General features: G+C 40.8%; 1 protein-coding gene across 1 annotated transcript in view; it reads right to left on the reverse strand.

The window, feature by feature from the left end:
- Positions 1 to 23,650, reverse strand: part of SNX27 (sorting nexin 27) — a gene marked incomplete at its 5' end in the record, with an annotated part of 91,132 nt that overhangs the window by 49,884 nt on the left and 17,598 nt on the right. The window contains 1 exon segment of the mRNA XM_006168511.3: positions 8,782 to 9,013. Within this exon segment, the coding sequence (XP_006168573.2) occupies positions 8,782 to 9,013 (232 nt within the window).

Consider the following 23,650-nt stretch of genomic DNA (forward strand, 5'->3'; position numbering starts at 1 on the left):
GGGGGGGCAGGTGATTTCTCGCTTTGTGTCTCTCTGTCTCTCTCTCTCTGGTGAGCACATGTGCCCTATAGCAAAAACCTCTCAAAAAAAAAAACCAAAAAACAGAAAAGACCAAAAATTTAAATGCACAGACTTCTCAGCAGACACTATGCAAACAAAAAGACTGGGGTAATATTTAAGGACACATTTTTGTACAAAAAACATAGAAGGGGCCAGCAGGTGGCATGGTGGTTAAGGCACTGGGCTCCCACATGGCTGACCATGGTTCAAGTCCTGAACCTGGTGGCTTTCTTTTTATTATTATTATTTATTTACTTTTGAAATTTTTTTCTTTCAATTTATTTATTTGCATTCATTCACTGTACATCATTACAGCATACAAAATGAGATTTTCCATCCAGAGTACACTGTAAAATTTTTTATATATACATTCAATCACATTTTTGTTTTTCTGGAGAGGTTTTTTTTTTTTTTTTTTTTTTTTTTGTGTCGACGCGTGTCCCAGATAGAGACAGAAAGCGAGAAATCACCCCCCAGGGGGGATGGATGGCCACGCCACAATCCCTTCTCCTCCATTCTCCTCTCGGGATCTTGGGCACGCACGCACACACGCCCAGCACACACACCCAGCATGAGTTTAAGCCACCAGGTCTGGGACTCGAACCACAGTCGGCTACATGGGAGTCCAGCAACATAGCCATTACGCTAACTGCTAGTCCCTCAATCACATTATTTAGCTTACAAAGTGGTGGCTTGCTTTCTCATTCTCATTCTCTCTCCTCTCTCTCTCTTTCTCTCTCTCTCTCCAGTGAGTGCACATGTCCTGCAGCAAAATTTTTTTTAAAAATAATGACAAATAAGTAATTCTTAAATAAATTAAAAAAAAAAAAAAAATAGGAAAATTTGTCATGACTTTCCCAACCCAATAAAAGAGGGCCTGAGGATCCAGCAGTTGGCATAGTGGTTAAGGCGCTAGACTCCCATATGGCCAACCATGGTTCAAGTCCCAGATCCAGCAGCTTGAAACTCATGCTGGGTATGTATGTATGTGTGCCCAAAATTCCAAAAGGAGAAGAGAGAAGAGACTGGTGCGGTCATCACCCCTGGAGGGGTGACTTCTCACTTTTTCTCTGTCTCTCCAACAACTGCACATGCTCTATAGCAAAAATCTCTTCAAAAAAAAAAGAGGGTCTGCTCTGTGGCCTGGTAGTTAGGGCAATCAGACACCACATGGCTGACAACATGATCTGAGTCCTAGACCTAGCTGTTTAAGAAACACACCAGGAACATATGTGTGTATGTGTGTGTGTGTGTGTGTGTGTGTGTGTGTGTGTGTCCCCAAAATCCTGAAAAGGGAGAGATAGAGAAGAAGAGATTACAGTGTGACCATTCCCCACGGGAGGGTGCTTCCTCTTCTTCCCCCTCTCTGTCTCTCTCTGGTGAGTACACGTGCCTTCTGGCAAAAATAAAAAATAAAACAAAGAATTGACATAAAAAAACTATGAATCCAGAATTCTATAGCCTGTAAAAATACTGAACGTAAAAGTGAAATGACTTTTTCAGATCAATACAATCTATGAGATTCATTGTCTAGAGCAGTACCACTCTAATTATTTTACTTATTTAACTTTTATTTATTTATTATTTTTTTTAGTTTGACCAGAGATGGACAGAGTGAGAGAGAGTGAAAGTGAGAAAACAAGCTGCCAGGTTTGGGACTCAAACTGCGGTCGGCTATGTAGGAGTCTAGCGCCTTAACCACCACGCCACCTACCAGCCCTTCTACAATAAATATTAATGGAAGTTCTTCAGGCAGAGGGAATATGATGCCATATGGAAACTGGACGTACACAAAGAAAAGAAGGGTACCACAAATGGTAAATATGTGAGAACTCTTTCCTCATTTTTTTTTAGTGTTTTTGTTTGTTTGTTTGTTTGTTTAGTTTTTTAGTTTTTTGCCATAGGGCATGTGTTGTGCTCACCAGAGAGACAGAGAGGGGTAAAGTAAGAAACCTCCCCCCCCAAGGGGATGGCCATGCTGCAATCCCTTCTCCTCAATCTCCTCTCAGGACTTCAGGCATGCACACATATGTAACCGGCATGATTTTCAAGGCACCAGATCCAGGACTAGAATTACAGTTGGCCACATGGGAGTTCAGCACCTTAATCACTATTCCTCTCTTTCCTCATTTTTAAGTCTTTAACATGTAGTTGTTTAAAGCAAAGCTAGCAATGCAGCACAGGGTTTATAACACATACAGAGGTAAATATACAACAACAGTAACAAAGGATGGGACAGGGAAATGAAATATATTCATATATGTCTTATACTATATGTGAAATATTATCTGAAGACAGATGCTTATAAAGACATATACTGTAAACACAGAAAACTACAAAGAAAACAGTAATTTATACTTAATAAAGCAGTTAAGTGGAGATAAAACTGAATCATTTAAAGATTATCTATTAATCCAAACAAAGGCAGGAAAGGAAGCAAAAAGGAATAAAGAATATTTGAGATATTGATAATAAAGAACAAGATGGTAAATTTAAGCAAATTATATCAGTAATTATAGTCTACATACTCAGAAAAAAAGACCAAGACTCAACTATAAGCTGTCTATAAGCAGCTCACTTTCATTTTAAATATACAGATAAGTCAAAAATAAAAAAAGAAGATGCATGACTAAAACAATAACAAAAGAAAGCCAAAATGACTGTTAGTGGGAATATGTTAGTATCAGAGAAATATTTAAGATTATTGGGGCCAGCAGGTGACATGATGGTTAAGGGCTCTGGACTCCCACATGGCCGACTACAGTTCGAGTCTTGGGCCTGGCAACTTTCTCATTTTCCCTCTCTCTTTGTCTCTCTCTGGACAAATTATAAAGCAATAATAATAAATAAAATTAAATAAAGTTTAAAGTTAAAAAAAGGTTTTTCAAAAGAATTATTTTATTTAACTTTATTTATTTATTTATTTGACCAGAGAGGGACAAAGAGAACGAGAGAGAGGGAAAGCGAGAAAGCAAGCTCCAGGTCCAGGACTGAAACCACAGCTGACCATGTGGGAGTTAAGTGCCCTTAACCAGCACGCCACCTGCCAGCCCCAGAACAGAGACTACTAACACAGAGGTATTTCATAATGTTAAAGGGATCAATCCATCAAGAAGACATAATATTGTAGCTTTATTATACATAAAGAGAAATCTGATAGAAGGTCCCACGTCAGGTATTGTTGCATAAATTTCCTCTAGACCAACCTTCCCACTGATAACAACTACAAGCTCTGAACAAAATACAAAAAAGAAAAAAAAAAAAACAGTATGCTGAAAGCAAAGAGATTGTGGAGGGAAGTCAAAATATAGGGCAATCAACTACATCAGGTGGGGTAGAGGGTCCTGCTTTTACAGGGCTGTGCGCTGATGGTAGGCATCAGTCGGTCACAAAGTAGCATGACTAAAGCAACTAAAATGCCAACAGAAACCCTGACATCTTTCTGGCTTGAAGAAATAGAAAAGAAGGATTCTAGTGAACCATGGCTGCTGCCAGAGTAAGCAGAGATTCCTAAAAGAGAATACTGAAGAAGGGGATTCCTTAATTTTGTGAATGAACACCACATGAATCTCAGGCTAATCCTTGCTTGAACAATGTAAATAGACTCAAAATAACACAGCAAGGCGGGAAGAACTGGACTAAGATTTGAAGGACAACCCACTGAAAGCGCTACAGCTTTAACAGTGAATTGCCAGGTAAACCGAAAACATTCCTCATTAGCATTTACAGAACCCAGAGTACACAATGTAACATTCACAATATCTAGGGTATGATCCAAAATTCCCAGTATATAAAGAACCAGGAGGACCCATTCTCAAAAGAAAAAACATTTCTGGTACCAGCAGTTGGCGTAATCTCTCTGTCGCTGAACTCCCATGTAGTCGACTATGGTTCAAGTCCCAGACCTGGTGGCTTAAACTCATGCCAGGCACATGTGTGTGTGTGCCCAAGATCCTGAGAGGAGAATAAAAGAGGAGGAATTGCGACATGGCCATCCCCCCGGGAGTTGATTTCTCACTTTCTGTCTCTCTCTCTCTCTTTCTGGTGAGCATACATGCCCTATAGCAAAAACCTTCCCTCGCCAAAAAAAAAAAAAGAGAAAAAGAAAAAGAAAAAATATTTTAAGAGAGGCCAACCTTAAAATGATACAAATGTTGAAATGATCAGACATATAATCAATGAAGTAGACTAAAGACTCCAGAAACAGAACTACACACATATGGCCAAATAATTTCCAACAATTATACCAAGGTATTTCAATGTGGGAAAAGATATCCTTTTCAATACAGGTTGCTGAAACAACTAGATATCCATATGGGGGGAAAAAAAGAAGTTTGACCCTCATATCATGCAGTATACAAAAACAACTTAAAATGGATCACAGGGGCTGGCCCTGCAGCCTAGAGGTTAAGGGAGCCAGGTCCCACATGGCTAACTGTGTGGAACAAATCCCAACCTTGACAGCTTGAAAAACATGCTGGGCATGCCCAGGACCCCAACAGGATGAAGAAATGAAAGAGAAAGGATTGCAGTGTGACCATGCCCCATTGTAGGTGGGAGGTATTTTCTCCCTCTTCCTGTCTCTTTCTGGTCAGAGCACACATTCTCTGGCAATTGGAATAAAACAAAACAAAACAAAACAAAACAAAACAAAAACAAGGATCAGAGACCTGAACATAACAGTGAAAACTACAAGATAGCCACTTCGGAAAACAGTTTGGCAGTTCCTCAAAAGATTAAACATAAGAGTTACCAGCAGGTAATGCAGAGGTTAGGGTATTGGACTCCCACGTGGTCAACCATGGTTCAAGTCCCAGACCTGGAAGTTTGCTTTCCACTTCTCTCTCTCTCCCTCTCTTGCTCTCTTTCTCATCTCTCTCTGGTGAGCACACATGCCCTATAGCAAATTTAAAATAATAATACATAAAAATAAAAAATAGTTTCCACATAACCCAGCTAATTCCATTCCTAGGTATATATCTAAAAGAAGTGAAAACATACATCCATATAAAAGTGTATATAAAAATGCTCATAATGGTGTTACTCATAACACTCAGAAGGTAGAAACAACCCAAATGTCCATCAACTGAGAAATGAATAAAAAGTGGCTTAGAGCCAGCCAGTCGCATGATTGATAGGGCTGTTAGATCCCACATGGCCAACTACATGGTTCAAATCCCAGACCCAGCGACTTGAAAAACATGCTAGATACATGTGTGTGCATGCCCAAAATCCCAAGAGGAGAAGGGACTGTAGCATGGCCATTCCCCCTTGGGGGTGATTTCTCACTTTTACTCTCTCTCTCTGGCAGAAACATATGTCCTAAGCAAACCAAAAAAAAAAAAAAAAAAGTGGTGTATCTGTGTAGTAGAATGTTATTCAGCAATAAAAATGAAGTAGTAACACATGCTATAACATAGATAAGCCTTGAAAACATACTACATGGAAGATGCCAGAAAACCCACCAAAAAACCCATGTGATTCCATTTATAAGAAATGTCCAGGGCAGACAAATCTATAGGACAGAAAGCAGATCAGTGGATGCCCAGTGCTGGAATGGACGGGAGGTTTGGGGATGACAGCAGTAGGCTATAGGGTTTCTTCTTGACGTGCAGTAAAATTGTAAAACTGATTGTGATGATGGGTGCACAACACTGTAAACACACTAAGAAGCACTAAACTGAATGCTATATGGGTGAATTTATGGTGTATAAATCATAGTTCAATAAAGCCATTATAGAGGCCACCAGATGGCATGGTGATTAAGGCACTGGATCCCACATGACTGACTATGCAGTTCAAATCCTGACTGGCACGCCGGGCACATGTGCATATGTGCCTAAAATCCTAAGAAGAGAATGAAGGAGAAAGGATTATGGTATGGCCAATCCCCCTTGGGGGGTGATTTCTCTCTTTTCCTCTCTCTCTCCCAAGCAAGTGCATGCATCCTATTGTTTAAAAAAAAAAAAAAAAAAAAAAAAAGTGAGAAGATACCACCAAACTCACAAGAATGACTATATTAACCAGCAGATGGCATAATGGTTATGTTGCTGGATTCCCACATGATCGACTACAGTTTGAGTCCCGGACCTGGTAGCTTAAAACTCACACCAGGCATGTGTGCATGTGTGCCCAAAATCCCAAGAGGAAAATAGAGGAGAAGGGACTGTTGCGTGGCCGCCCCTCTAGGGGGTGATTTCTCGCTTCTTGTCTATCACTCTCTCCATCTCTCTGGTGAGCGCATGCATTGTATAGCAAAAAATCTCTCTAAAATAAAGACAGAAAATACAAAGTGTTCAAGAGATTATAGAACAACCGGAACTCTCCACTGCAAATGAGAATACAAAAATGGTACAGTAACTTTGGGAAACTTTGGCAGTTTCTTATAAGGTTAAACTTAAAACTGACCAAAAGACCCTACAAATTCCACTTTGAGGTATGAATTCAAGGAAAATGAAAACATATGTCTACATAAAGACCTTCACATTAATATTATTTCATGACAGCTTTAGTCATAATAGCTCAAACTGGAAGCAACTCAAATATGCACCAACAATAAAGATAAACAATCTGTAGTAAATCCATACAATGGATTACTTCTCAGCAATTAAAAAGGAACAGATTATTGATATATACAACAATGTCTATCAATCTTAAAAGGACTACACTAGCTGAACAAAGCCAGACACAAAATGATTTCATTTATTTGATGTTATAGAAAATGTCAAGTAAGAATGACAGAAAGCAGATCACCAGTTGGAAAAGGCACTGATGGGGAAAAGAACTGAATGCAAAGGGGGCATGAGGGGAACTTTTTGGGATGATGAAAATGTTCTATATCTTTATTGTGGGGGCGGTTATAAGACTATGTACATTGGTCAAAAACATCCACTAAACTGGGTGAATGCTAATGTAGAGAAATTATGAGAGAATGCAGGGCCAGTCAGGTGGTATGGTGGTTAAGGTGCTGGATCCCACATGGCTGACTGCGTGATACAAGTCACAGACCTATAAGCTTGATAAACATGCCAAGCACATGTGCACGCATTCCCAAAATCCCAAGAGGAGAATGGAAGAGGACTGCAGAGTTGCCATCTACCCTGAGAAATGATTTCTCACTTTTTCTCTTTCTCTCTCTCTCTCTCTCTCTGGAGAATATGTGAACTATAGCAAAGAGCTTTTTAAAAAGTAAAAAAAAAAAAAAAAAAAAAAAAATTATGGGGAAATGCTAATGTAGATAAATTATGCTCAATAACATCGATTTTTTTAAAAAAAAGACCAATTAGTCTCATTCCTTTCCTCAAGTCTACAGAATTTCCCAAGGTCTTAGTTAATTCCCGAAGGTTTCAACATCCAACCTGCTCTACTTTTAGGACCTGACCTTGATTTCAACTTCTTACATGCCTTACAATTCAAGTTAGCACTTCTAAAAGCAAAAAAACCTAAAATTTGTGTGTAGTTCTAAGAATACAGAGACCATGCTAATATAAAACCCATGTACTTGGGGCTACCAGGTGGCGTGGTGGTTAAGGGCGCTGGACTCCCACATGGGCGACCGTGGTTCGAGTCCCGGACCTGGCAGCTTGCTTTCACACTTTGCATCTCTCTCTCACTCTGTCTCTCTCTAGTAAAATTAAAATTAATAAAGTTAAATAAAATAATTCTTAAAAAAAAAAAAAAAACATGTACTATCATCTCAGTCATCCTACAGCTACAATCAAACATTACTTGCTCCCTCTGCAACTTTTCTAGATTCCTCGCTATTCTCATCACCCCACCAAAAGAAACTTACCATAACTATTCAGTGACTCATTCCTACCCAGGGAACAAACCCAGTTTCAGAAACTGTAACTTTAGTCAGCAGGTCAGCTTTAACACCTGTAGTCTGTTTGCCAATATCTAACAGAACCCACTGCATTTTCTGCAGAGAATAATGAACACTTCTCATTTTATCAACACTCCCAAAATAACCAAAGGCAAACGAAGCATACTGTAAAACCAAGAGAAAAATGAAGTAGATTAAGCCATCAGTGGCAATTAGGTTTTAAAGAACAAACAAAGACATTCAGAAGGGGGCTGGCACACCTCACCAGGAACCCGAGGTGGGCTTTCCTACACAGCTCCAACAGCAACAGGCGGGAAATGTGTAAACCAGCTTATGGGAATTGCATTCAGAGTATAACGAGGACCTTGGGAAAAACCACAGTTACTCATACACAGGTATGTCCAAAGAAAATGAAAAAGAACAAGATGTGGAGAAGGGTGTAGGGATGTACAGGTTCCGAAATGGACGGACATCTCTATTACCTACATATTTTGGCAGATACTAACCTTTTCAAATTAATCTTGTTCTATAGCTCCATTGACTCAACAGTAAATGCTATCAAATTGCTATTAGCAAAGAGATAAGGGCAGCTAATGAAAGAGCAAACAAACAAAACAAACTCACACATGTTTACAACAAACCACAAGGCACACTTGAAACTGTCTGAAAATAAAACGGCATTATACTTAGGCAGAAATAAGACTCTTCTTGATTACTGTAGTTCACTCTCTGCAATAAACCAGGGCAGTATCTTTTATTTCTGCATGAAGCCATCTTCCTGGTAGACACACTGCACTGGTTGTAGCCTTTCATCCTACTGCTCTAATATATTCACGATGGTAAGACTGGGGAAATAAAGCCTGGGTGTTTAAGGATCGAGTTGGGCTGACACTCACCACAAACTTCTCACCATTCTGCTCCACATGTTTGTATGTGGGGACCGATATGGGCACTGCTTGCTTTTCTGTGTAATCATAAAATGATTGCCCCAACGAGTCGTCGCTGGGATCTAGGTTATCTGCCTCATGAGGAGGTACAGATAACACTGTCAAGATCAATTCCTTCTCGCCTGCTCGGATCAGGTCCACCACCTGCTTGTGTGTCGCCCCCTCAACATTCACGCCGTTCCTGAGAGGAAAAAGGGAAAAAGACAATCCCATAAACCAGAAGGGTCCAAACATCTTGTACCTCCACCCACCTGCCCCCACTCCAGTGTCACACAGTATGAACCATAAGACCCAGATTAATCTGGTTCCAGGAAAGTTCTTTATGTTTTTACAGATCCTAATGTGGAAAACTGTTTGTGAACTTATGGCAAGGGGAAAAAAAAAATGGAAACAGGTGAGAGGACCTACCCTTCCTCTATGCTAGAATCCCACACACAGCCTCAGAAAAGCTCATGGGAAAGAGGGTGAAGCTGAGGAGGAAACAAAGCTTTTTAAGCTAAACAGTCCGATTTCCTCATCCTAAGCATGTACACGATACAATCAAAGGGGCTTTTGACAATCCTGCCATTTGAACTGTACCTTTTGTCTCTTAAACCTCACGAGAATTCTGTTAAAAGATATTTCACAAAACACGTTGCCTTCACTTGTGAAGACCCCAAAAAAGTATGACTCAAGATAATTCCGTCTACATCCAGTGTCACACCATATCCCCAAATTAGTCCATTTAATTTTCTTTTATACTAAGTTTCACTACCTTGGGAGTCAAATGCTATTAATCATCATATGTACTAGGTTCCTCAGTCACCAGGTGTTTTTAAAAGGCAAGATCACGTCTCTAAAATTTCATTGCCTGATCCAACGTCCTTTCTCCCATTTCAATTAATCTCTCAAGATCCTATCTACTTTTTTCTTAAGTGAGACTCTCACTTAAGGCTTTTTGTAATCCACACAAACTAAAAAATATACATCCCTAAGGTTATATAGTAAATCAACCTACTCACTCTCCTTCCTGTTTTACTGCGTATAAAAGGCTAAAATGAGAAAAAGTACGAGGTTTGGAAGAACAATAATTTTGTCAAGAAAGATGCTGAGTCTCACAAAGCTCACTCGGCAAACCAAACTACCTCACAGAATGCTGAGTCAGCTTGCCATCTCAGCAAACACAGCCGGGCAGCTGGCCTGGAGGGTCCCCTCCACGGCCGTCCCAGGAGAGGTAGGAAATACACACCTGGCCTCTAATCGAGTTAATATTTAATGCTTATCTACCCTTCAAATTCTTTTTCAGTTCTGTTCCAAACCATTAGGGTTTTTCCTTCCTGAAAATGATGCTAAGTTTAGTAACAAGACATCCACAAACTTTCAATCACTGGAATTGTCTCTGTCAGAGTCCGGTATCTGAAACGTCCATTTCTATAAACAGAACAGGCAGAGATCATCCAGGTAGCTCCCTTCCTAATTGTGAGTTTAACAATCTAGCCAGTAAATTCAGCACTCTTGACACTTCACTACCTCAAAGTCTAACTTTATAAACCAAAAAAACTCATTAATTTTAAAATAAGCTAGGTATAGAAGAAAATAAAGAACTTCTCACTAGTGGAAATTTGGGTTTTAAGGTCAGACCAGGTCAAACCAGTGATCAAGAAATACATGACCAGTTCTAATCACATAGAAGGATAGTAAGATGGAAAGAAAATGGGCTCTGGAGTTGGATTTACAGGAGTTCTAATCCTGGTCCTACCTAATAAATGTATCAGAATTGATCTTGATCCAGTTATCTAATGTTTCTTGGTCTTGCTTTCCATAACTGTAAAATAAGGACAGTAACAAGACCAGCAGTTGGCATAATGGCTATGTCGCTGGATTCCCATGTAGTTCACCATGGTTCAAGTCCCAGACCCAGTGAATTAAACTCATGCCAGGCATGTGTGCATGCGTGCCCAAGATGCCAAGAGAACAGAGGAGAAATGACTGCAGTGTGGCCATCTCCCTGGGGGGTGGGGGTGATTTCTCACTTCTGTCTCTCTGTCTCTTTCTGTCTTTCTGACAAGCGCATGTGGCCTACGATAAAAAAAAAAAAAAACTCTCCAAAAAAAAAAATGAGGACAGTAACACATCTAACAGACTTGTTGCAAAGATTAATGTACTAAAATACTTAAATAGCCTAGAAGAATGCCTAAATGCCCACATCAGAAAGTAGAAAAAGGAAAGAAGAACTACACATAAAGAGATTTTGGTTAAAGAAACAGAAACTTAAAGTTTGGGATTAGCAAAAGATATCTTATAATTCTTCAACCTTCATAATTCTTTTCTTTAAAGAATTATTTTATTTAATTTTATTCATTGTCATTATTTTATTTTATTTTTTTGAAGTTGACCGCAGAGAAAGAGAAGGAAAGTGAGAAAGAAAGCTGCCAGATGCGGGACTCGAACTGTGGTCAGTCATATGGGAGTCCAGCCGCCTTAACCATCACACCACCTGCCGGCCCCTGGCCTTCATAATTCTGAGGAAATGTTTTGATGGTTAAAAAAAAGATAAGTAGAAAAAACAAAGGTTAAAAATTATCAGAGAATGGGAACCAGCAGTTGGCGTAATGGCTATGTCGCTGTACTCCCATGTAGTAGACTGCGATTCGCGTCCCGGACCCGGTGGCTTAAAACTCACACCGGGCGCATGTGCATGCGTGCCCAAGATCCCAAGAGGAGAATGGAGGAGAAGGGATTGCGGCGTGACCATCCTCCCTGGGGGGATAATTTCTTGCTTTCTGTCTCTCTGCCTCTCTTGTCTGTATGACTAAAACTCACACCGGGCGCATGTGCATGCGTGCCCAAGATCCCAAGAGGAGAATGGAGGAGAAGGGATTGCGGCGTGACCATCCTCCCTGGGGGGTGATTTCTCGCTTTCTGTCTCTATGTCTCTCTCTGTCTGGCGAGCGCACGTGCCCTATAGTGAAAAACCTCTCCAAAATAAAAAAAAATTATCAGAGAATTTCATTTATGAATATCCACAAATACTTTATTAATGAAGTGGAGAAATTACACCTTAGAGATTAAACAAAATATCTTACATGCTAAAACATTTTTTAGCAAATTTATGAAATGCACATTTATGAAAAAAGTTTAAGAACTGATGCTCAAATCTGACCTTTTAGCTCCCTAATATTTTTCCTTTAAAGGCTTTTTGGGGACCAGCAGGTGGCGTGGTGGTTAAGGTGCTAGACACTCCCACATAGCTGACCACGGTTTGAGTCCTGGACCTGGTGGCTTGCTTTCTCACTTTCCCTCTCTCGCTCTCTGTGTCTCTCTATGGTCAAATTATCTCTCTCTCTGTCTCTCTCTGGTCAAATTAAAATAAATGAATGAATAAATAAAATAAGTAATTATATTTTTTTAAAAAGGCTTTTTAATCTGGGGTACTCAGTCAATATACTTGGGAGTCAGTGAGCCTACAAAATTTATATGTAAGACTTTATTTGTATGCATTTTATACATTTTTTCCTGAGGAGTATGCTTCAGAAGGAGTCTCAGTCAATATACTTGGGAGTCAGTGAGCCTACAAAATTTATATGTAAGACTTTATTTGTATGCATTTTATACATTTTTTCCTGAGGAGTATGCTTCAGAAGGAGTATGTAATTTCCAAAAAGATCAAGAATATTGCTTTATAGGGTCAGCAGATGGCATGGTGGTTAAAGCACTAGACTCCCAGATGGCCCTAGTTTGGGTCCCCAGACCTGATGGCTTGAAAACCACACCAAATCCCAAGAGAATGGAAGAGAAAGGACTGCAGCATGGCTACCCCACCAGAGGGTGATTTCTTACTTTCTCTCTCATTGTCTCTGGCAAGTGCATATGCCCTAGGGCAAAAACAAAACAAAAACACTATTTCTTTCAATACACACCTTTTATTCAGTTTTCAAATAGAAATACATTGCTCCTTGAGCCACTCACAAAATTAAGCACTGAAAATTATCCTAGAAACTTAAGTGAGGCTTATACCAAGAATAGTCAAGAAGTAAGGGAGCTTGCTGGGGTTTCACTAGTAAAACCAAGCTTCAGACTGGCAAAACAAAACAAAAACAAGAAAGAACTTCAGTGTCACATCCTAGACACATTTGCTAGTATTTATCTGGTTCAACTATAGAAGGACTGTTACACATTCCACAACTTAATACAAAGTGGGAAATTCCTTCATTCTTCAGAGAATGAAATGAGGTCAGAAAAAAACCCAGGATCTGGGTTTTTTCACAATCAGCCCTCCCTCCTCAAGAATTAAGAGGTCTTCACAGTCATAAAAATGTTTGTCATTAAAAAGTATTCCTGTGGGGACCAGCAGTTAGTGTAATGGCTATGTCACTGAACTCCCACGTAGTAGACCACAGTTCAAGTCCCGGACCCAGTGACTAAAACTCACGCCGGGCGCGTGTACGTGCATGCCCAAGATCCCAAGAGGAGAATGGAGAAGGGATTGTGGCATGGCCATCCCCCCTGGGGGGATAATTTCTTGCTTTCTGTCTCTCTGCCTCTCTTGTCTGTCTGACAAGCGCACACGCCCTATAGCAAAAACCTCTCCAAAAAAAAAAAAGTATTCCTGTGGGTGCCAGCAGATGACATAGAAGTTGCATCACTGGACTACCACATGGCCAACTGTGGTTTGAGCACCACACCAGCCTGGTGGCTTGAAACTCATATAGGCCATGTATGTGTGCTCAAGATCCTGGGAGAATTGGGACCAGCAGTTGGCGTAATGGCTATGTCGCTGGACTCCCATGTAGTCAACCGCGGTTCAAATCCTGAACCCGGTGACTTAAACTCATGCCGGGCGCATGTGCCCGCATGCCCAAGATCCCGAGAGGATAATGAAGGAGAAGAAATTGTGGCGTGGCCATCCCCTGGGGGGGGGGGGGGGTGATTTCTCACTTTCTCTCTTTAGGGCTCTCTGTCTCTCTCTGTCTCTCTGGCAAGCGCACATACCCTGTAGCAAAAAAACTCTCAAGAAAAAAAAAGATAAATTAATTTAAAAAATAAAAAAGGGTAGGGACCTGCAGTTAGCGTAATGGCTATGTCGCTGGACTCCCATGTAGTCGACTGCAGTTCGCGTCCTGCACCCGGTGGCTTAAAACTCACGCCGGCTTCAGCAAGTGCATGCCCTAAAGCAAAAAAAAAACTCTTAAAAAACAAAAAAGTATTCCTCTGATATATCCTAATTTCCACAAGAACGCTACTATGCTAAGATCATCCTCTTTTCCACAAGAACGCTACTATGCTAAGATCAAATTAGGTGTGACCCAATTCTGAAGACATACATAAATGCCACATACGAATTCTGTTGGAAAAGGGAACTTGCAGCAATGCAGACCTCTGATTCGAAGCATGAGTTTTGGAGTCACAAACTTGGGTTTGAAAATCAACTGTGCCATTTAAAAGATGAGACATTGGGACCAGCAGATGGAGTAACAGTTACACTGCTGGACTCCCGAATGGCCAACCGCAGTTCAAGTCCTGGACCTGGCAGCTTGAAACATGCCAGGCACATGTGCGTGCATGCTCAAAATTCCAAGAGAAGGAACTGTAGTGTGCCCATTCCCCCCCCGGGGGGTGGGTGATTTCTCACTTTCTGTTCTATGTCTCTGTCTCTCCAGCGAGGCCAAGTGCCCTACACTAAAAATCTCTTTAAAAAAAAGAGAGAGAGAGAGACCTTAGGTGGATTACTCAGTCTCACTAAACCTCAATTTCCTAATCTATAATTAATATATATAGGTAGTGCAATTCTCATGAGAATTAAAACAAGACAAATTCTAGAATGTGGTAACCACTTAATAAATAGTAGTTTTTTGTGTTACAGGATTTGTATCAGTTAGGTACTAAGGCAAGCAGGTTGGTAGAATTTGGGCCTCCCTGAGGATATAAATCCTTTCTACCACCAACTTCCTTTGCCTTTCTTCTGTCTTTATATGTAACCTAGATGGAATTCATTTGCAAATAAGTAAATGCGTTTTCAACCAATGATATCTGCAATCACGAAATAGCTATCCATAAGACCACTGCAGCAGAAAACCACTAAGTTCCACACCACATGAAAATGCCTACTACCCAGTAGAATCTACCAATCTATGCTTCTTTCAGAAAAAGAGACTGTAGCTTAAACTATAAAAAAAAAAAGTAAAAAATAAAACCAACAAATAAGTCATTAAACAAATACAGCAAATGTTAATTACAGAATCCAGGTGGCAGGTAAAAAGGTATTCACTGTACAACTTTTCTGTATGTTTAAAATTGTTCAAAATAGGGGCCGGCAGATGGCGTGGTGGTTAAGGCGCTGGACTCCCATGTGGCCGACCGCAGTTAAAGTCCTGGACCTGGTGGCTTGCTTTCTCACTCTCTCTCTCTCTCTCCCTTCTCTCTCTCTCTCTCTCTGGTCAAATGGAATAATAACTAAATAAAATAAAATTAATAATCTTTAAGAAAATTTTTTCAATAAAATGTTGGAGGGGGAGAAGGCTGCTAAAAACCCCAAGGATCCACAAGTAAGACCAAACTTTTGTTTCCTTACACAACTAGATGATACCCAGTTTCACTTTATGTCTCAGCATTGTAAAAACTTTAGCAAAATTCTCAGTTTTACATAAGATCAATATTCAGTCCCTATCAAGAGGCCCTTAGCTAACTAATGGGAGTGGCTTCAAATAAAACTTCTATTCAACCGAAGTTAACCAGGTGGCGAAATTGCAAAGCTAATATAAACACTCCCAGAAGAAGGAAAAAAGCTCTGAGCAGCCAGGATTTGCATACTGCTTGTGAAAGAAGCATGAAAATCTGACAAAGTCAGTCACTCTATGTACCACAGCAAGGAGCCACCCTACATGATAAGCAGATACTATTTTGACCACCTATGACATGCAAGAAAGTAATTAAAGGAAAATTAATCCCTCAGAAGCAGTTCATTAAAAATAGACAAAAATTCCTATAAAAAAGCAATAAGACTTATTTCCAATTTTGTAGGTTATTAATAAAACACAATGGCTACACACCCAAACGGCTAAAACAACAATAACAACACAAAAAGAGCAGTGACATCAGGGTTTGTCAAGTATGTGGAACAATTAAAATTACAACACATCGGGGCGGGCAGGTGGCATGGTGGTTTCAGTGCTGGACTCCCCCATGCATGGCCACTGTGGTTTGAGTCACAGACCTGATGGCTTTCTCTCTCTCTCATCAAATTAAAAATAACAATAAACTAAATTAAATAATTTAAAAAGTAATAAATAAAATTATCATGCATTGATGAGAACATAAAACAAAAAGGGTCAGCAGGTGGTGCGGTGGTTAAGGCCCTGGATTCTCATGTGGCTGACCACAGTATGAATCCCGGACTCGGTGACTTGAAAATCAGGCCAGGCTGGGACCAGCAGGTGACGTGGTGGTTAAGGCACTGGACACTCCCACATGGCCGACCAGGGTTCAGGTCCTGAATCTGGTGGCTTGCTTTCTCACTTCCTTTCTCACTCTCACCCTCTGTCTCTCTCTTGTCAAATTAAAAAAAAAAAAAAAAAATCAGGCCAGGCAAGTGTGGATACATGCCCAAAATCCCGAAAGGAGAATGGAGAAGGGATTGTGATGTGGCCAACCCCTCCACCCAGGGGGGGAGGGTGAGGGTGTGATTTCTCACTTTCCCTTCTCTGATCCCCTCCAGCAAGCATACATGCCCTATGGCAAACAAAAACAAACAAAATTCTAGCAGTTTCTAATGACTTACACATTTATTATATGACCCAGCAATTCCACTCCTTGCTATTTACCCAAGAGAAATGAAAACACATCCACACAAATAACTAGTTGGATGTTCCCTGCAGCTTTATTCATAACAGTCCAAAACTGAAGACAGCCCAAAAGTCTACACAATGGTGACTACAGAAACAAACTGTGACATATTCATGCAACGGAGTATTACAGCAATAAAAACTACTCACATCCATAACAACAAGCATGAATCTCAGAAACATGAGGGGGAAAAAAGAGAGTTTGACTAAGCTGATTCCATTTATCTGAAGTTTCAGAATAGGCAAACCTACTCTATAGTGGCAAAAACCAACCGTGAAGGGAGTGGTTGCTTATCAAATGCAAAGGGACATATGGAAGCTTGACTGGGGTGGTAGTTAAATGGCTCTGTGCTTCTGTCAAAACTTGAACGCTATACTTAGTATGTATACTTGACTGTATATAAATTAAACCCCAATAAAGATGACTTACAAATAAAAATTACTGGGAACCAGCAGTTAGCGTAATGGCTATGTAGCTGGACTCCCACATAGTCGACCGCGGTTCGTGTCCTGGACCCGGTGGCTTAAAACTCACACCGGGTGCGTGTGCATGCGTGCCCAAGATCCCGAGAGGAGAATGGAGGAGAAGGGACTGCAGCGTGACCATCCCCCGTGGGGGGGGGTGATTTCTCACTTTCTGTCTCTATGTCTCTCTCTGTCTGTCTGGCGAGCGCACGCGCCCTATAGTGAAAACCTCTCAAAATAAATAAATAAATAAATAAAATTAAAAAATAAAAGTTACTGGGCCTGCCCCACTGCATAGCAGTTAAGTGCTATGAATGGAAAGTTGATCCTGGGGTCAGCAGGGGGCATAGTGGTTAAAGGAGCTGAACTCCCACATGACCAACCATGGTTCAAGTCCTAGGCCTGGTGGCTTGCTTTCTCGCTTTCCCTCTCTCTCTCTCTCTGTCTGATTAAACTGAAAAATAATAGTAATAACAATAAATAAAGTTAGATAAAATAATTCTATTTTTTAAAAAAAGGAAAATGGATCCCATATGGCCAAACACGGTTTGTCCCAGCCCTGGCAGCTTGAAAAACATGTGTGCGTGCATACCCAAAATCCTGATGTGATGGAGAAATGAAGGAAAAAGGAATGTGATGCAACCATGCCCCAGTGAAGAATGCTTTCTCTTTTTCTGTCTCCCTTTCTCTCTCTCTGGCGAGCACAAGCACACTCTGATAATAAAAATTAAATATAATCAATTAAAAAGTAAATTAGAAGTATTATATAACATCCTCATCTATAAGTGTGAAATTCGAGTCCACCATCTAGGTGAAACATAATCCCCATTCTACTTTTAGATTACTCTGAATTTTTTTGCTGTTATGAACAATGTCATGAAGAGCCTGATAAATGAATCTGTTCCCATCTGTAGCACAAAACTGTTTAAAGAATAAAATACAAGCTTTCCTTTTTCACCTCCCTTATCTTTGTGGAAAATAAGCTAAACCTCAAATACTTCCAAGTCTTAAAAGCTTATTTCATGTAATGAAGAGAAAATTAAGCCAGGGCTGGCTTTATCCCTACTACTGTTTTGGTTTTTGTCATAATCTCCTATATACAACAGGATACATAATTCAGTCCTAACATAATCGTCCAACTGACGATTATAAAATTAAGCCAGATAGCAGTAGCATCTCTCTCAAGTTTATCAGAGCTATAATGTAAGGGACAAGAGTCAAATTCACCAAATGTTACATTAATACCATTATACTGCATTACAAATATAACTCACATTTCGTTTCTTAGGAGGGCTAGATTCTACATGTTAGATTTTTAAGCATTCAAGGCTGTAAAGCATTTCTTCTAACAAGAGTATCTGAAAAGAACTTGTTCAGCTAGATATCTAACATTAAGAAACCTCTTAAAAACACTGAAGTAAATCAAGCATATGGACTACAGACCTCTTAAAAAATACTTAGAAGACTATATACAAACATGGAAAAGTTCTTAGATGTGTTAAATGCTAAAAGACAACAGGTTATTGGTTTAAGTGAGTTATCTTGTATTTCAAATAAAAAATCTTGTCCATTGTAGTTATAAAATACCGTTGCCCATATAGAAGGTAACAATGTATAAAATACGAAAAGAGTTGTGATAGTGACTGGAAGAAGTATGGGTAACTTAAAAACTTCTCAATTAGAAGAGCTTTTAAAACGAACCCTCTACACTCTCCACAATACCTCTTCTTGGAAACCGAGTGAAGGCCTGTCAAGTTAGAGAAGACTAGATCTCTGTCATCAGAAGAGACATTTCCTTGACTTTTCACTGGTTCACTGCCCAGATTTTCAGCACACCTCTATTAGAAACTAGGCTATAGAAATAAGGAACTATTCTACTAAAATGTGAAAATCTGCCCGTTTTAATTTTTGCATTTAAATCATCTGATTCGCTTAGACTGGCTGCTTTTCACCTAACTGCCTCCTTGCTACCTCAGCAAATAAATCAGAATATTCTTACTGTCTTGGCAATCACGTGGCGCTCTGTCCTTGAACTCTTGAGAAATGAGATTCAGACATGCATAAGCAATGAACACAGTCAAAGGGGGTGAAACCTGAATGGGTCTAAACAAAATTATTATTCTGGATCACTACATATCAAGAACTTCTGGAATGTTGGCTCAGAAATATCTTAAACATCTAATTTATTGATGAGGTGAGAAAAGCACTACTAGAGATAATTAATGGCCAAAGGTTTCTAAAGTGCTTTGGATTTTCCTAATGAATAGCAAAATCTGGTCAACAACTTATGGATTACGTTTTAAATTTGCCAGAGGGCACGTGTACTTGACAGAAAGACAGAGAAAGAGAAAGCAACTCCCCCAGCGCGGAATGGTCACGTCACAATTCCCTATTTCTCTCCCCTTCTAGGATTTTGGGCACATGTGCACACGCACTCAGCATGTTTTCAAGCCACCGGGTCCAGGACTCAGACCACATGGTCAGCCATGTGGGATCCAGCTCACATAAGCACCAGGCCAGAAACTGGGTACATCAACAATTTAAAAGAAGATTATCTCAATTATTATTTTTTTAATTGTTTATTTAATTTTATTCATTATCATCATTTTTTTTTTTTTTTGAGTGAGACTTTTGCTGTAGGGTGCATGAGCTCACCAAAGAGACAGAAAGTGAGAAGTTGCCCCCGAGGGGGGATGGCCATACCTAAAATTCCTCTCCTCCATTCTTCTCTCAGGATTTTGCCCAGCATGAGTTTCAAGTCACCAGGTCCAGGACTCAATCCGTGGTCAGCCACATGGGAGTCCAGCACCTTAACCACTATGCTACCAGCTGGCCTCATATCATTTTTTAATTTGCTATAGGGCACATGGGCTCACCAGAGAGAAAGTGAGAAAGCAAGCCACCAGGTCCAGGACTCAAACCAGAGTTGGCATGGGGGAGTCCAGCCCCCCAGCCACCACACCAACTGCTGGCCCCTCTATTATTTTTAATATTGACTTATATCCCATTTCAGAATATTAGATTTTGGCTTTATAAAATAGGTAAAATCCTTTTGGAAAGTAAGTCTACTGGCAATATGCATCTAAAGTAATAAAAATATTCATATTCTTTCGACTCAAATACATGCATACATATGTTTACACCAGCTTTATTCGTAGTTGCAAAAGCTAGAAATAGGGAACCAGCAGTTAGCGTAATGGCTGTCGCTGGACTCCCACGTAGTCAACCGCGGTTCGCGTCCTGGACCTGGTGGCTTAGAACTCACGCTGGGCATGTGTGCGTGCGTGCCCAAGATCCCGGGAGGAGAATGGAGGAGGAGGGATTGCGGCGTGGCCATCCCCCCTGGGGGGTGATTTCTCGCTTTCTGTCTCTCTGGCTCTCTCTGTCTGTCTGGCGAGCGCACACGCCCTATAGCAGAAACCTCTCCAAAAAAAAAAAAAAAGCTAAAAATAACCAAGATGTCCTTCAACAGGTGAATGAATAAACTATGGAAAATCTATTCAATTTAATATTATCCAGCTATAAAGAAATTAGAGCCAGCTCCCTGGTGCAGTGGTTAGGCACTTGAACCTGGATCCCATAAGACCAAGCAGTAATCCAGTGGCTTGAAAAAGACACTGGGCACTCTGCAAGCCTGCCCAAGATCCTGATGAGATAGAGATTTGTTGGAAAAAGGGACCAGCAGTTGGCATAATGGCTACGTTGCTGAAATCCTAGGTAGTCAACCGCGGTTTGAGTCTCGGACCTGGTGGCTCAAACTCAAGCCGGGTGCGTCTGCGTGTGTGCCCAAGATCCCAAGAGGACAATGGAGAAGGGATTGTGGTGTGGCCATTCCCCCTGGGGAGTGATTTCTCGCTTTCTGTCTGTCTGTCTGTCTGGCGAGGGCACACGCCCTATAGCAACAACTCCCCCCCCCCAGAAAAAAAGAGAGAATTGTTGGAAAAGATGGTGGCATGACCAAGCCCCATTAGCAGGTTCTTCCCTCGCCACCTGCATGCACATGAGCCTCTGGCATTAACAAATAATAAAAGAAGCATTAACAAATAATAAAAGAAATTAGCTATCAAGTCATGGAAAAGACATGGAGGAACCTTATAGGCATACTGCTAAGGGGAAGCTAGTCTGAAAAGGCTACATACTGTATAATTCCAATTGTATAACGTTCCAGAAGAGGCAATGATAACTAAGGGTTGAGAAGGGTCGAAGGATAAACAGGGGAAACACCAGGGCAGTGAAATTAGCCTGTACGATACGGTAATAGTACATACCTGACATGATGTGTCTGTCAAAATCTATAGAACTTCACAACACAAAGAATGAAACTTCATGTATTAAATTTTTTAAAAAATAAGGTAAGAGGTTAGAGGAATCCCAGACTGCAAAAGAATCTATTTTGAATATATTTCAACAACCAGGTACTAAAGGGAGTGCAAGGAAAAGCATGAATCTAAGTAACTAAAAAAAAAAGACTCTGCCTCACTACCGTACTCAGTCAGCACAGCTGTTCTCCACAGGCACTCGGGTCAACACCCTGACACTGCGGAACGTGCGCACTGCACCGGGGCAAGGCAATAAATGAATGGCTAATACGGGGAGCCAACTGTCTCACTGTCAGAGTGGAAATTTACAGATCAGCAAGGAAAGGAGGCCAAACCAATCCGTGTGGGAACGGATAGAGACTGAGAATCGGGAAGAAATCATATTTAACTTCGCACAGACGGTCACATAGAGAAGTTACAGATATGTGTGTACACGGGAGTTTACAGACACGTATTTACAGCAGCCCCTTTATCTCTAATTTTGCTTTCTGTGCTTTCAGTTACCTGTGGTCCCAGTTACCCAGAGTCTATCAGAGTCCAAAAGTAGTCAATGAAAAATTCCATAAGCAATTTGTTACGTTTTATACTGCATGCCCTTCTGAGTCGCGTGATGAAACTCTGTCCTGCCAGGGATATGAGTCATCTTTGCCCAGAGTATCCACGCTTTACGTGATACCCGCCTGTTTGTCACTTAGTGGCTTTCTTGGTAAGCAGGCCGAAAAAACACAGTAAGTACAGGACTCAGTGCTGTCCACAGCATCAGTCACCCACCGGGGGGCTTAGAAACCATGCCAACAAGGAAGGTCTCTCATCTGTCTTTGCTTTGTCAGCTGAGGAAGCCTAAAAGAAACCACACCCTAGTGGCTATACCAACAACCATACGAGTGCCTAACAGTACCAACTGGTTTCTAATGCCACTAGAAGGAACTTGGTCTCCAATACCAATAAAAGGAACCAGGGCCCTGGGAGAAAAAGCTGATTCTAGGACTCGTGCAGGAAATGTACACAATGATCCTGGAGCGTTTGGTAGTGCCAGAGAGTAAGGAAGTAGCTGAACAGAACAGTGCATATTGAAGGGAATGTGGCAGAAGGAACAGGCGCCAACTCAATGAGCTACCAGTGGTGAAAGCAGGAACGACTAGAGCAACTGAACACAGCTGAGTGTCAGCGGCACAGGGCTGTGGTCCGAGCTGAGAGGTGGGGCAGGACTGCAATACGGTGAGACCTTGTCACAAAAATACCTCTTTCATTTCAAACAAAACAAAACTCTTTTCTCTTGCTTTCTCTCTCTCTCTCATAAAGAAAAAAGAAAGGGAGGGAGAGAAGAAGAGAGAGAAAAATCAGATTATACCCAAAGTATAAAATAAATACCCATGAACTCATATTGACATAAATGACTGAATAAATTAGTGAATAGGGGCCAGAGGTGGTATAGAGGTTAAGGTGCTAGATCCCAAATGGCTAGCTGCACTGTTCCAGTCCAGGACCCGGCAGCTTGAAAATCGTGCCAGGCATTGTGTCTAAAAATCCCAAGAGGAGGCTGATTTCTCACTTTCTCTCTCTTTGTGCTCTGGTGAGCGTATACGCCCTATAGCAAAAAGCAAAAATTAATAAATGAGAGCAAAGAGACAAACTCCAGTCCAGAAGACTTCCAAATAAATTATACAAATATTCCATTCTAAAGAATGGGGAGCATAGGGTCCAGCAGGTGACATAATGGTTGTGGCATTAGACTCCCACACAGCTGACCACAGTTCAAGTCCTGGACCCGGCGACTTGAATTTCACACCAGGCACAAGTACGTATGTGCCCACATGCCCTACAGCAAAAGACTCTCCAAAAATAATGATAAAATTAAATTAAAATAAAAAATTTTTGAGAGATTTTTGCCAGGGGCATGTGCGCTTGCTGGAGAGACAGAGAAAAATGGAAAGGCAAAAATCACCCTTCAAGGGCAGATGGCCACACCACAATCTCTTCATTCTTCTCTCAGGATTTTGGGTGTGCACGTACACGTGCCCTGTGTGAGTTTCAAGCTGTCAGGTCCTAGACTCAAACCACAATCAGCCATGAGGGAGTCCAGCACTTTAATCACTATGCCACCTGTTGGTCCCAAAAATAATTGTGTTTTTTTGTTTTGTTTTGTTTTGTTTTGGCGGGGGGGGGGTTTTGCTACAGAGTGTGTGCACTCACCAGAAAGACAGAGACATAAAG

The sequence above is a fragment of the Tupaia chinensis genome, unplaced genomic scaffold (assembly GCF_000334495.1).
Source record: "Tupaia chinensis unplaced genomic scaffold, TupChi_1.0 Scaffold145814_1, whole genome shotgun sequence".
NCBI lineage: Eukaryota > Metazoa > Chordata > Mammalia > Scandentia > Tupaiidae > Tupaia > Tupaia belangeri.